General features: G+C 46.1%; 2 protein-coding genes across 2 annotated transcripts in view; one reads left to right on the top strand and one right to left on the bottom strand.

The window, feature by feature from the left end:
* Positions 1-464: 464 nt before the first annotated feature.
* Positions 465-7,628, bottom strand: Alg11 (ALG11 alpha-1,2-mannosyltransferase). Its single transcript, XM_051169668.1, has 4 exons — positions 7,576-7,628; positions 6,525-6,755; positions 2,551-3,482; positions 465-1,019 (listed from the first exon to the last, which is right to left on the bottom strand). The coding sequence occupies exons 1-4, from the start codon at positions 7,617-7,619 to the stop codon at positions 748-750; spliced, it is 1,479 nt and encodes a 492-aa protein (XP_051025625.1). The 5' UTR covers positions 7,620-7,628; the 3' UTR covers positions 465-747.
* A 360-nt stretch (positions 7,629-7,988) lies between these two features.
* The window catches only part of Atp7b (ATPase copper transporting beta), a 69,984-nt gene continuing 64,941 nt past the window's right edge, over positions 7,989-13,031 (top strand). The window contains exon 1 of the mRNA XM_051169585.1: positions 7,989-8,347. Within this exon, the coding sequence (XP_051025542.1) occupies positions 8,264-8,347 (84 nt within the window). The 5' untranslated portion in view covers positions 7,989-8,263. The remainder of the gene's footprint in view (positions 8,348-13,031) is intronic.

The raw sequence follows: 13,031 nt of genomic DNA, 5'->3' as shown, positions 1-13,031 counted from the left end.
AAGTATATAAAATTTTGATTTGTAATATTTTTTTCTTTGAGATATGTACTGCTCAGATTTTTGAGATCAAAAACTAATGTAAATTCTGTACATTAAGCTACATGAAGCTGGGTGGTGGTGGCACATGCCTTTAATCCCAGCACTTGGGAGGCAGAGGCAGGCAGATCTCTATGAGTTTGAAGCTAGCCTGGTCTACAGAGTAAGTTCTAGGACAGCCAAGGCTACACAGAGAAACCCTGTCTTAAAAAAAACAAAAACAAACAAACAAACAAACAAACAAACAAAAGTACATGAGATTATAGATAATTTTGATTTTTGTTAAATACTTCCTTGTCTATATACATATTACTGAGAATATTATTCAAGTTGCCTTTATTACTATAAAGAATGAATTTAGAAAATATTTATGGGCTGGACAAATGGCTCAGTGGTTAAGAGCACTGTCTGCTGTTCCAGAAGTCCTGAGTTCAATCCTAGGAACCACATGATGGCTCACAACCATCTATAATGTGATCTGATGCCCTCTTCTGGCCTGCAGGCATACATGCAGATAGGGCACTCATACATTAAGATAAATAAAAAGAAAATATGTACATCTGAAGGTGTTTCCAAACGAGGCATTTCCTTTTACTTTCTGGTGCTGGAGACAGAACTCAGGACCTCGCAGACACCACACACATGCTCCGCACTACCTACATCTGCAGCTCCACTGTGGATGAATTATCAAGAATGTGCACAGATTTGGCATTATGTAAGTAACTTCTCCATGGAAGACAGGAATGCTACTTCAAAGTTCTGGTCAGAAAATCTGCTTACAGATGCTCTAGCATTTTTTCTGATTTGAAGTCTCTCTTCTGCAGACAGAGAAAGAACATGAGCCATGGTTTCAGCATAGCCTTCTTCACTCTCAGCCAGAAATCCAGTTATTTGTCCTTCGTGAGGAACAACAATGTCAAGCTTTGGGCCTCCTGAATTGTGTGCAAGGATGATTGTGCCAGCTGCCATACACTCGACAATTCCTGAGGAAGAAACAACAAAAACCACACAGACCTTTTAAGTTTTTGATGAACATATGCCTTCAAAAATTCTGAGACCTAGGAAACATTTGATTAAGTATTTGTGCGTCTAGAAGTTTGCTTATTTAACATGATACAGATAAAACAATTTTAAGGTGTGTGTGTGTGTGTGTGTGTGTGTGTGTGTGTGTGTGTGTGAATGTTCCTGTGGAAGCCAGAAGTTGACTTGAGTTTGCTCTATTGCTTTTCACTCACCGTAGAGACACTTTCTGATCTGGAGTCTAGACTGGCTGGTCAGTGAGCTAAAGAGCCGCTAGACTGGTCATTCTCAGCCTGTGGGTTGGGTCACGATCCCTTTATGGGTCAAATGACCCTTTCACAGGGTTGCCTAAGACCATCAGAAAACCCCTATTTTACACCGTGATTCAGAACAGTAGCAAAATAACAGTGAGGAAGTAGCAACAAAAATAATGTTATAGTCGGAGGTCACCACAGCCTGAGGAAGGCTGAGAACCACTGCATTAGAAAAGTTGTAAGAGGTCTAATAACATCAGCAGACAGAAGTGTGAACAACCTCAGAGGACTAAAGTGTGCCCTTCTCACAAAGCGTACGGCTGCCTGACTTTGTGTTCAACAGCAAGGTGGAACTGGGTAGGTTTTGGTTATTGCCTGCCAATGACACACATGAAGGTTTAAGTTACTCTACCCAGCCTTTCCTAGTTGCACTCCTCCTTCACATCCTTTAATACACAGCACAGGCAATGGTGCTCTGGAAACTCAGTGCTCGGCTTACCACAATTTCACCTTGCTTCCTGTTCTCTCATCCCACTGCTTTCCCTAGGCCACCGATGACCTTCCTTTCCCCAGTGCATAGCCTGGGTCCCAGCTGCCCTTTCTTGTTGTCACAAAACACCAGTTCTGTGTTCCCAAAGCACACTCCACATCTGTTTTCTGCAGTCTCCTTCCTTCCGCTTGCTCATCTGCTCCTCAGCTCTTTACTGAGGCTCCTCTTGCTCTCACACTGTCCCCCCAAAGACCATCTGCAGCTGCCTGTGCCACTCTGTATTAGTCAGGGTTCTCCAGAGGAACAGAACTGATAGACTAAGTACATATATTTATTAGAGGGACTTACAGCCGTAAGTAGAGGCTTCCAGAACAATAGCACTTTATGAAAAGAACTGTAGTGGTTTGAGGGAGAATGTTCCCCACAAATCCCTATAGTTGGTTATGTGGTTCCCAGTTGGTGGAACTCTTTGGGAGAGATTAGGAGATGTGGCCTTGTTGGAGGAGGTGTGTCACTGGGTGTGGGCCTGGATGTCTCAAAAGAGCCACACCCTTCTCTGTGCGTCTTTCTGCCACCATGCCTTTGTGCTGCTACTGTGGACGCTAACTCTCCAAACAACGAGCTGCCAGGTTTTCTTCTCTATGTTGCCTTGGTCGTGGTGTGTGTTACAGCGACAGGAAAGTAACTAAGACACGGACTTCATGAACATCTAGCCGTATCAAACAGCTTAAACCCAAGGACAAAACTCACCAATCCCAAAGTGCTCATTCCACATGCTATGCAGACCCATCGTTGCTTCAGACAAGTAATTCTTCAATTCACTGAAGGGAATGTTTATTTTAAATTCCACATCTTCATGAACTCCCAAGTTCTCAGACAGTCTTCTCAGTTGGTTTACTCTAAACTCATCGTCTTTGTTTCGACACCCTCCAATAAGGACAAGTTTAAGTGAAGGGCGTGACTCAGCCGCCTTCTCTCTCAGCAATTTGGCAAAGGCTTTGATCTGCAAAGCATGATTCTTTTCAGGCCTGAACTGGCCAATGGAAATCAGCAGGTGCTCTGGGGTCACCCTTTTCTCATGTAAGGGGATGTCCAGAAATGCCTGCACATCACAAGGTGGATAAACAACGTTAGTGCAATGCCCAACTTTCCACAGTGAGAGAATATGGTTTAGTGTCCAAGAAGAATTCACCATGACTACATCACTGCAAGAACCAACAAGGCCATAAATCAAAGCAAATAAATAGTAGTAGACGAGCTTTGCTTTGCTGAGAAGAGCATTTCTGCTAATGAAGGCTGCGTTGTTAAACCCAGGGTTTTGCTTCTTCACCACCGAGAGCATGTCAGTGCTGACCGTGGGGTAGTGAACATAGCTCCCGACTCGGCACCCCCCCACATACCGAAACAGAGGGAGCGTGAAAGCGTAGCCCATAGAATCGATGTAGACATCAGGGACGCGCTGCATCAGAGCTTCCCAGCCGAGGAAAAGGGATCCAAGGCTTTGGCCTAGCAATGTGAAGTGAGGGTAACGAGAATCTTCCACAAGGTAGCGTTTCCTTAAGAAAACGAACTGCACTGGGTGAACTAACTTGATGTTAAATCTTCTGAAAGCACCTTCTAGTATCTGTTGACCACTGACATCGACGTCACCAGTATACACAACATACACAGCTTCAGGATACCTGAAATAAAATGTCATCTAGGTTATAATTAAGCCAAAGGTCACAATGTCCTTATAATCATAAGCAAGCTCATATTTATACTGAAAATGTTTTTTACTATTCTTCATTTATTGAATTTAAACTATGCGTATCCTTCCTTGAGGGTTTTATTCAATCTTTCAAATGAGACTATGTGCTATATATTTTTCTAAGATTTATTTATTATGTATATGATGTTCCGCCTGCACATAAGATGGTACCAGATCTCATTGTAGATGGTTGAGGCACCATGTGCTTGTTGGGAATTGAACTCAGGACCTTCGGAAGAGCAGCCAGTGCTCTTAACCTCTGAGTCATCACTCCAGCCCCTCTGCGCTGTATTTTGATTGTCATTTGCAAATTCGTCTATTGAAATCTAATCTCTAGTAGAGTGGCATTAAAAAGAAAGGGACTCATAAGGGGAATAATAGGAATTGTGCCTTCTTAATTTTTTTTTTCCTGCTGAAGACTGAACCTAGGGCCTTTGCATGTATAATATACACTTTGCTACACTCTCAGACCCTTTGTGGCTCCCTGTAAGAGGGCTAGGAGTGTGCTCACCACACCACAACATGAAGATGCAGCAAGCAGCAGTTATCTACATAGCACAAAGTGAGTGACACTAGGAGCAATACACTTCTCTGCTTTATAAACTGAGATGAGACTAAGATATCATATCTTCTAAATATTTGCCATTCCTTCTACATGAGCTCTATGTATGCATGTATGCATATATGTTTTCCAAGCAGGGTTACTCTGTGTAGCCTTGGCTGTCCTGGACTCAGTTTGTAGACCAGGCTGGCCTCGAAACTCACAGCAATCCGCCTGCCTCTGCCTCCCGAGTGCTGGGATTAAAGGTGTGGGCCACCACGCCCGGCATCACATTCGTTTAAGAAATTAATTCCTAGCAGGGCGTGGTGACACACGCCTTTAATCCCAGCACTAGGGAGGCAGAAGCAGGAGGACTGCTGTGAGTTCGAGGCCAGCCTAGTCTACAAAGCCAGTCCAGGACAGCCAAGGCTACACAGAGAAACCGTGTCTCGAAAAACCAAAAGAAAAAAGGAAAAGGAGAAAGAAAAAAGGAAATTCATTCCTGGATCTGGAGCCATGTCTCAGTGGCTAAGAGTACTTCACCACTCTTACAGAAGACCTGGGTTCAATTCCCAGTGCTACACAGTGGCTCATAAGGATGCAATGCCCTCCTCTGGCTTCTGTGGACAGTGTCTGCAAATGGTTCACTTTCATACATGCAGGTGCTAACACACATAAAATAAAAGTGAGTAAAATCTTAAAAATAATATTTCCCTGAGAGTACAGATGCACACATATTATTCTCTTTTTTGATACCTCAATTTTCAGACAGATTTCCTCTGCTACTTAACTAATTCTAATGTAACAAATTCTCTTCAACACATTATAAGTAACATATATACATAGCTATATCTTGATTGCTAGTATAATATTGAAATGACAGACTTGGGCCAAGGAGATGGCTCAGTGAATAAAGCACATGTCACACAAGTGTGAGGACCAGTGCTTGCACCCATGAGCTCTCATAAAAGTGATAAGCACGGTGACAGCAGAGACAAGTGGCTCTCTGGGCAAGCTGCCTAGATAGACTGGCAGGGATCTGATGCCCAGGTTCAGCTAGAGTTCGATCCTGCCTCAGTAAAAAGTGGAAAGCAACTGAGGAAAACATCCGGCATCAGCTTGGGATCCACATGCACCAACACACATGCACACATGAATGCTCCCTCAAACTATATACTAAGGAAAAAGTTATGGCATTTAGATAATTTGGGGTTGCTTTTCCAGGGGAACCATGAAATATTTTCCTACATGGATAGGTTTCATACAAACCCCAGAGATTTATATATTTGTATACACTTAGAAAACTACTTTCGAGCCAGGCATGGTGGTGCATGCCTTTAATCCCAGCACTCAGGAGGCAGAGGCAGGTGGATCTCTGTGAGTTCGAGGCCAGCCTGGTCTACATAGTGAGTCCAGGACAGCCAATGCTACACAGAGAAACCCTGTCTCAAAACTTCACAAAGAACAAAACAAAACAAAAACAAAAACTATTTTCAGCTGGGCATAGTGGTGCACACTTTTAATCCTATCACTAGAGAGGCAGAGGCTGGCAGATCTCTGTGGGTTTGAGGCCAGCCTGGTCTAGTGAGTTCCAGGACTGTCAAGAGTTATGTAGTGAGTCCTTGTCTCAATAAAACCAAAATTAATTATTTTTCACAATGTTACTACCCCTGCCCCACCCTCCCCCACCTGTATGTTTAACTTGCACTTAGATCATCTGTCATGTCACCCCCATAGCTTTTCATCCTCCGCATCTCAACACATCTCTTCTCCCTGGCAAATCTTTTTCCTATCGTCATGTGTAGGCATTTAGTTAGGGCTGCCTACATGAGCACAGGTGGAGCTATTTACTTAAACAAGGGCAGCCCTACTAGTGGCTACAGCACAAAGGACCTTGACACCCCCACACAAGCAAGTATTAACTGTCTTTAGCTTTTCATGAAAGCTAAATACATCTCTCTCCATTCTTGACGGAATGCTGGAGGGTCTAGTCTCATACAGGTTTTTTTCATGGAGCTTAGTGGAATGTTTTGGTTTTACAAGATAAGTTTCTCTGTGTAGCCTTGGCCGTCCTGTAACTCTCTTTGTAGACCAGGTTGGCCTCGAACTCACATAGATCCACCTGCCTCTGCCTCCTGAGTGCTAGGATTAAAGGCATGAGCCACCACTGCCTAGCCACAGCTTAGTGTTTTAAACTGAGAGGTAAGAGCATATTTTTAAAGCTAGCTTCTCCCCAGCCCCCGACCCTTGAGGGGTGGTTCTCATGTTGCCAAAGCTGGCTTACAACTCCTGGGCTAAAATAATCCTCCCACTGTAGCCTCTAGAGAAGACAGGATGGCAGCTGGGTAACGCTGCTGAACCTAAAACTCAGCACAATCTTAGGAGGCAAGCAGCAGTGTAGCAGATTAAATGCTGAGGAAGATGCATACCTACTTTATCTGCAGGGCTCTCAGAGCACACCATAGAACTCTCTCTCCTCCGCCGCCCGCATTGCAGTAGGGATGGAAAAAGGCAACCACCGTTCGAGCTTTTCCATTTTTGCTTGTTGACATTGACTTTTTCTTTCTCTGTAGATGTCGCCTGATTATCCAAAGGCCAATGACCAAACATACACACAAAACTCCACATATAATTAGTGCAGGAAAGAATAGTGAATAAAAAAATCTGAAATAAACAAATGGTAAAAATCAACCCGTTGTCAACTTAATAAGGAAGCTACAAACTGAGTAAGCTTACACACCTAGTGGTGGTGATTGAATTCAGGGCCTCATACATGCTAGGCAAATACTTTATTCCTAGACGATATTTACCCATATTTAAACAGAATGCTTTCTCACCATTATAATGTGCACAGTACAGAACTGGCAGCATTCCAGTTAGCAGGGAAAAAAACAACAAAAACAAGAATGTGCCAGAACAAACTGGTCTACCCATATTTTTAACAATCACCACAGAACTTTAAGCTGAAAGTACAGAAATGAAGGTGTAATACAAACTTTGGCAAGGATGCTCGTAACCACTGCTCTGAATTTTCTACCTAAACAAAAGTACATAGGTTTAAAAGAACTTAGGTAGGCCTTCCCAAGTTAGGAACATCTTTTGGGATATAGAACCATTACAACAGCAGTAATCACCAGGTGGTTAGCATTCCTCTTTATTTCTATTAACTACCTATTTTTTACACAAGAAACGATATGTATCTTAAAACAAAACCAATACATTTGTAATTTAAACACCAACCAGGAAAAAAAAAATCAATCAACAGATGGTCAAGAACCAGAGAATTAACCAACTGGCTTATGAAGCAGAAAAGCAGCTGTAAGCCGTAAGGAAACGGCTGCTCAGCCAGTAGTGAGGCATACGAAACAACCGCGGTAAACTGAGGCATGGCAAAGAAAACTCTTCCGCTGACTTTATCTGTGCTGCCCCAACTAGTCATCCAAGGAGGGCACCGACTCCTGAGCTCAGGCCACCAGCTCCTCACCTCAGCAGCGCGTATAAAATCGAGCTCCCTCTGTCCGCCGCCATCTTACTCCCTCCCTCCCTCCCTCGCCGTCCGGAAGCGCTTAGGCTGTTCTTCTGTTCTATTGGTTCCTGACGAAGCGTGTGCCGCTAGCCACGCCCCTCCTGCCAACACGCCTTCCTGCGGATTGCCAAATAACCGCTTCCTGAAGGCGGGGCGCACTCGGTCCCGCCCACTTGGGCTGCACCACTGTGGCGGTGGGCGTGGCCTGTGATGGACAGCCGCCTTCCCCAGCCTCCCCGTACTCCCCCTCTGGCCCTCCCCTCCCGGGTCCTGTAGCCCCCTTGCTGGAGCTACGCCACGCCCCCACCGCGGAGCAGGCAACCGTTTGGGACCCAATGGGAGATCCCGGCGGGCGCGAGCTGCTCCTCAGATACCGAGTCCACTCATTCAGAGGTGGCGGCCGCAGGAGCGAGGCTAGGGGTGGCGAGGGGTCTGTGAGGGAGCCGGTGCCCTGCGGCTGTGGTCCTCGCTGCACCCCATCCCCAGCACACCGCCGACTTCGCTGCAGCAAGTCCGCTGCTCCCGGGGCTGGGCGATCAGAGCTGTGTGTTTCCCGGGAACCACAGATGCTCGTCTTCGCGCCTCCTCTCCCTGGCTTGTAAAGTCGCTTTTCCCTCCCCCGACCGAGTGACCTTTGGGCTCGGGGATGGATCCCAGGAAGAAGTTGGCATTTGTGGGGACGATGCCTGAACAGGAGCGACAGGTCACAGCCAGAGAGGCCAGTCAGAAAGTAAGTTTCCTTCCCCGGACCGCGGAGTTTAGCACCTGCCTGAAGCGCTTTCCTCCAGTATTCGTGACTGAGGACACGTACCCCATAGAACCCAGCTCGAGAGAGTGAATTGGGGAGGAAAGCCCTCTAGATCAAGTGTGCCACTGATCCTCTGGTGTTCAACCGTTTCTAGCTCAGCACTTTTAGGTTCATGTTTAAGGGCTCTGAGCGGGTAGTTTCTGTGTAAAAACTAGTTGTTCAAAAAGTAGTTACCCGGGAGTGGTTTAGTCGCTTGGCTAATGCCTGGCTTCTCATACAGTTTACATCTAAGTCCTATAGCTTAGAAGCATTCACTTTAATAATACAAGTAGTTAATTAATGCAGTCTCTTAAAGATGCAAACAGCACAGAAATATTTAACAGGGAAAGCAGGTCTGTTTTGCAGTTCCTTCAATCAGCAAATACTTACTGAAACTTGTAGGTTTTGGGCATATGAAGAATTCTTGAAGACTTCCATGTTTGTGTGTTGTTTTAAAATATATTTATCTTTGGTGGCGCATGCCTGTAATCCCAGCACTTGGGGAGGCAGAGGGCCTGCGGATCTCTGAGTTTGAAGCCAGCATGGTGTACAAAGACAACCAAGGTTGTGCTTTGGAGATTGTTTCACAGAGTGTCGTAGGTGTCCCCATGGTGGGTTGATGATTCCCTTGTGGGTGGTCATGATGGTTGCTTCCTTTCCCTATCTCAAAGTCGACATGATCTTTGAGCTTGAATTGTGTGTGCTGTGGCTATCAGGGGCATCTTGCTGGAGTTGGTTCTCTTTCCCACCATGTGCGTCCTGGGAACGGAGCTCAGCTCATCTGCCTTAAAGGCAGGTGCCTTTACCCATGAGTCATCTTGCTTTAATTTGTACTTGAATTTAAAAAACAAAATCCAAAACAAAACACAAGCAGCCAGGCTTGGTGGCACATGCCTGACACCCCAGCACTCAGGGAGGCAGAGGCAGGTGGATCTTTGTGAGTTCGAGGCCAGTCTGGTCTACAAAATGAGTCTAGGACAGCCAAGGCTACGCAGAGAAACCCTGCCTGGGGGTGGGTGGGGGGATTATTTATTTATTTTATGTATGTATGGCGGAGTGGGTCGAGGCGTGAGAGGTAAGAGGATGGATAACTTTCAGGAGTTGGCTTCCTCTCTTTCCATCAAACTTTGGTCATTGGGCTTCTTGGTGGTGCCTCCGCCCACCAAGCCATGCAGCAGGGACTAGACTTGATCTTTCATATGTACACTGGAGTATTTCTTTAGATTGCTGGCCTGGAGAGCAGCTTGCTTCTTGTGTACGGGTCTCTGAAGTGAAGCCAGCCTTTTTACCGAGCGTCCCGTGTCAGTGAAATTCATTTAGACTCTGGGGTGTAGAGATGAAAGAAGAGTGTGTTAGTGGATGGGGAGAGAGAGAGGCTGGTGAGTAGGTGTGAAGACAGCACACACTGGGTCTGGGTGGTCAGGGCAGAGGAGGAGATGTGTCCCCACGAGAGAGTGAAGTCTTTATCTAGCCAGATCAAATTCAAGACCTGCCCTTGTCCTTGAAACAGTTGGTTAACTGCTCCAGCCCAGGTTGACCTCACCCTCTTCTGAGTTTCACTGATAAATGGCTTTAACCAAAGTCGCCGAGCTTACTGTGTGCTGTGCTGTTTTATGTTCCTGTATGTTCGCTCAGTCAATCCTCACAACCCCTTGCTGTCTTTATTCTGTTTCGCATTACATCGATGGGCTTGAGCCCATGAGTGCTTTGATACTGATTTTTGTTTTGAATTTTGTGCCGACGACCCCAGTCCCAGGCCTGATACTGGCTTTAATCATTCTGTTACCTTGTTGTTGCTCAGCGAGTACTTCTTTGAGTATTGTTTCAGAAATGCTAAGGTCTGAGGACTCAGCTATGACGTAAGACCTTTTCTTTAGGGAAATTACATTCTCTTAGACTGGATCAGGAGGGCTATTGTAAACAACAGGGTAGGTGGGGGGGGGGGGCACAGGGGTCCTGAGAGAGCACTGAGAGAACCAGGAATGTTAATCACACAGGGGTGTCTCCTCAATGGAGGAGATAAAATCAAACTCCTGCATTCCACCCAGAAAGCTGAGAGTAGGTTTTGTTAACCTGGTGACCTATCTGCTGTCTGTGGAGGTGGACCTCACCCACCTTAGCTGCATAGGCAGACCTCACCCACCTTAGCTGCAGAGGCAGACCTCACCCAAATTCCCCAGAATGGTTATTCCAGACTCTTCCCTCTCTAAACCATCACCCATCCTTGGGGGAGATGTCATTGTACTTTATGGTGAGCTGACCTCTGTGTTATCTCAGTCAGAGAGCACAGGAGAGCCTAAGCCTCTTAGCTATAGAGCCCCGCCCCCTGCCTCCCCTCCCCCCCCCATGTGTACTTTGCGAAAGAGTCTATGTAGTCACACCTTAAGCTGTACTGTGCACCTGGGTTGAAGCTACTGTTGCCTGAAAACCTTTTCCCAAATTGTGTTTTCTTTTCTTTTTTTCTTTTTTTTAAAAAAGGGTTTATTTACTTATTTTATATAGATGAGTGCTCTGAATGCATGTACACCTGTGTGCCAGAAGAGGGCATCAGATCCCAGTATAGATGGTTGTGAGCCACCTTGTGGTTGCTGGGGCTTGAACTCAGGGCCTCTGGAAGAGCAGACTTTGCTCTTAACTACTGAGCCATCCCTCTAGCCTCCCCACCCCTTTACCCTCCTCCCCGCCTCATTGTGTTTTCAACACACTGTCAGTGAGCCAGCCACCTGCCATTAGACTCCCTGAAGTCTGGTCCAGGCTGTCCGGGTCTTCATTCTCATCTCTTTCCGGTCTCGATTCCCTCCCTGGACACCTCAGGCAGGGGAGGATAAGGACAAAGAAGAGTCTACTTTAGTGGATGATCAGACAAGACTTCCGGGGGAATAGAGATCCAAGTGATGCAGATTTCAAAGAAGAGTCCTGAGCTGAAGGCAGGTAATGTCCAAGTCCTTAGGCACGAGTGTGGTAATAGGAAATGCATATTTGATCTTTGTCCTGGGTTCCTGACCAGAGCCAAAGCCTTGGGATTTCTTCAGTGAGAGTGAGAGGAGCCTGTCTTACTGTTCACAGGAAAAGCCTTTCAGAGTCACTGAAGTCTGTTGAGAGATCTGTGCTTTGGTTTTGTTTTTTTGAGACAGGGTTTCTTTATGTTATCTTAGCTGCCCTGGACTTGCTTTGTAGACCAGGCTGGCCTCAAACTCAACAGCAATCCTCTTGCCTCTGCCTCCCGAGTGCTGGGATTAAAGGCGTGGGCCACCACACCCGGCTTTGGAATTGGGTCTGGTCACCACAGAAACCAGCCATGTGGCTCAGGTGTTAGATCTTTCTGCCCATCCCCCAGCTTCCGAGGAGGTGAAGGGACTCAGGGTTAGTTAATCACAAATGACTCACGATTTTATCAACCCTGCCTACCAAGTGGAACCTCCATAAACCCCCAAGTGACGAGTTTGGGGAGCTTCTAGGAGGTAACCCTTGTGAAGATTCTGGGTGTGGGTGGCCTGTCTGCAGATGGCATGGAACCTCGGGTGCTCATTCCCTTTCTCTTGCTCTGTGTCTCTTCCACTTGGCTGTTCTTGCATTGTGCCCTTTATAATGCATGTCTCTGTAAAATTAACTTTTGTACACCTGATTTAATTGTCCTCTCTTTGTCTGCTAAGGTAGGTCTAGCCTTGGAAGCTTCTAGTATCTGTACAAGCTAGTATAGGCCTGGAGTATTTTCCTCCCCTGAGACTTACTGCTGAATAAGCTCACCCTTTCTTGTTCTTTCTGAGCTCTCACTGGCTGCTTCAACTCAGCTGTCTGACTCAAAACTCCTCTTGAAGCTGACTTGATTGAGACTGGCTTCTCTGTTGGCCTCTGACTGATTTGTCTTGCTTGGTCTCATGCTAGCTCGTGTCAAAGTGTTCTACCCTCTGGCCCCTCACTCTCTGGCTTGTTTTGTCTCCACCTGTGTCTAGCTTGTTCAACCTCTCGCAGTAAAACTACCTCTGAATTCCATGAACTGCATTGCCTCTCAAATCACTGACTCAGAGATCTGCATGCCTCTGTCTCCTTAGTACTGGGATTAAAGGCCTGTACCACCACCCCTGGACCTAAGCTTTTCTTGCTCTATACCAGGTTGGCCTTGAACTCAGATCTTCTTGCCTCTGTCTCCTGGTATTAAAGGTGTGTCCATATTCCAGCTGGATCACAGAGACCTAGAAGGTCTTTGGGTGTGAGCTCTTGCCAGAGCAGCCATGTTCTGAATTAAAATTCCTCTACATGTCTGTGAGCTGCTGCGTGTATTACCCATGCTGAATTTGTGCAAGAGCCCGCTTTACAGCCAGCACCCAGATGTACAGTGACGCTCACTAGAATTAGAGACTTATAAGACCAGCCCTTGTCCCATGGGATCTGTGCTGACTTCAAGTTCTGTTAGAACTGCAAAAGGCATGCAGGCCTTGCTGGTGGGGAAACTGAGGCAGAAGTTAACAAACTTACCCAAGGCAGCTTAATAAGAGAAAATTAAGTAATATTTGGTCCCATGTCGGCTTGACTAGCTTTCTCAAAAACACACGGTCTTTGAGACTTTGTGATATTGGTCATACCATGTGGTGTTACTAAACTAATGAGTTTGTCTTAACTTTGCAAC

The sequence above is a fragment of the Acomys russatus genome, chromosome 27, assembly GCF_903995435.1.
Source record: "Acomys russatus chromosome 27, mAcoRus1.1, whole genome shotgun sequence".
Taxonomy (NCBI): Eukaryota; Metazoa; Chordata; class Mammalia; order Rodentia; family Muridae; genus Acomys; species Acomys russatus.
Note: the sequence above shows the minus strand (reverse complement) of the source record. Positions and strands in the feature narration are given on the sequence as shown.

Excerpts from the sequence above, each read along its gene's own strand:
- Alg11 (XM_051169668.1), bottom strand. The coding sequence starts at position 7,619 with ATGGCGGCGGACAGAGGGAGCTCGATTTTATACGCGCTGCTGAG. Across the intron at positions 6,756-7,575 it reads ATTTTATACGCGCTGCTGAG|ATTTTTTTATTCACTATTCT; the intron begins GTGAGGAGCTGG and ends TGTTTATTTCAG. Across the intron at positions 3,483-6,524 it reads CTGAGAGCCCTGCAGATAAA|GTATCCTGAAGCTGTGTATG; the intron begins GTAGGTATGCAT and ends ATTTTATTTCAG.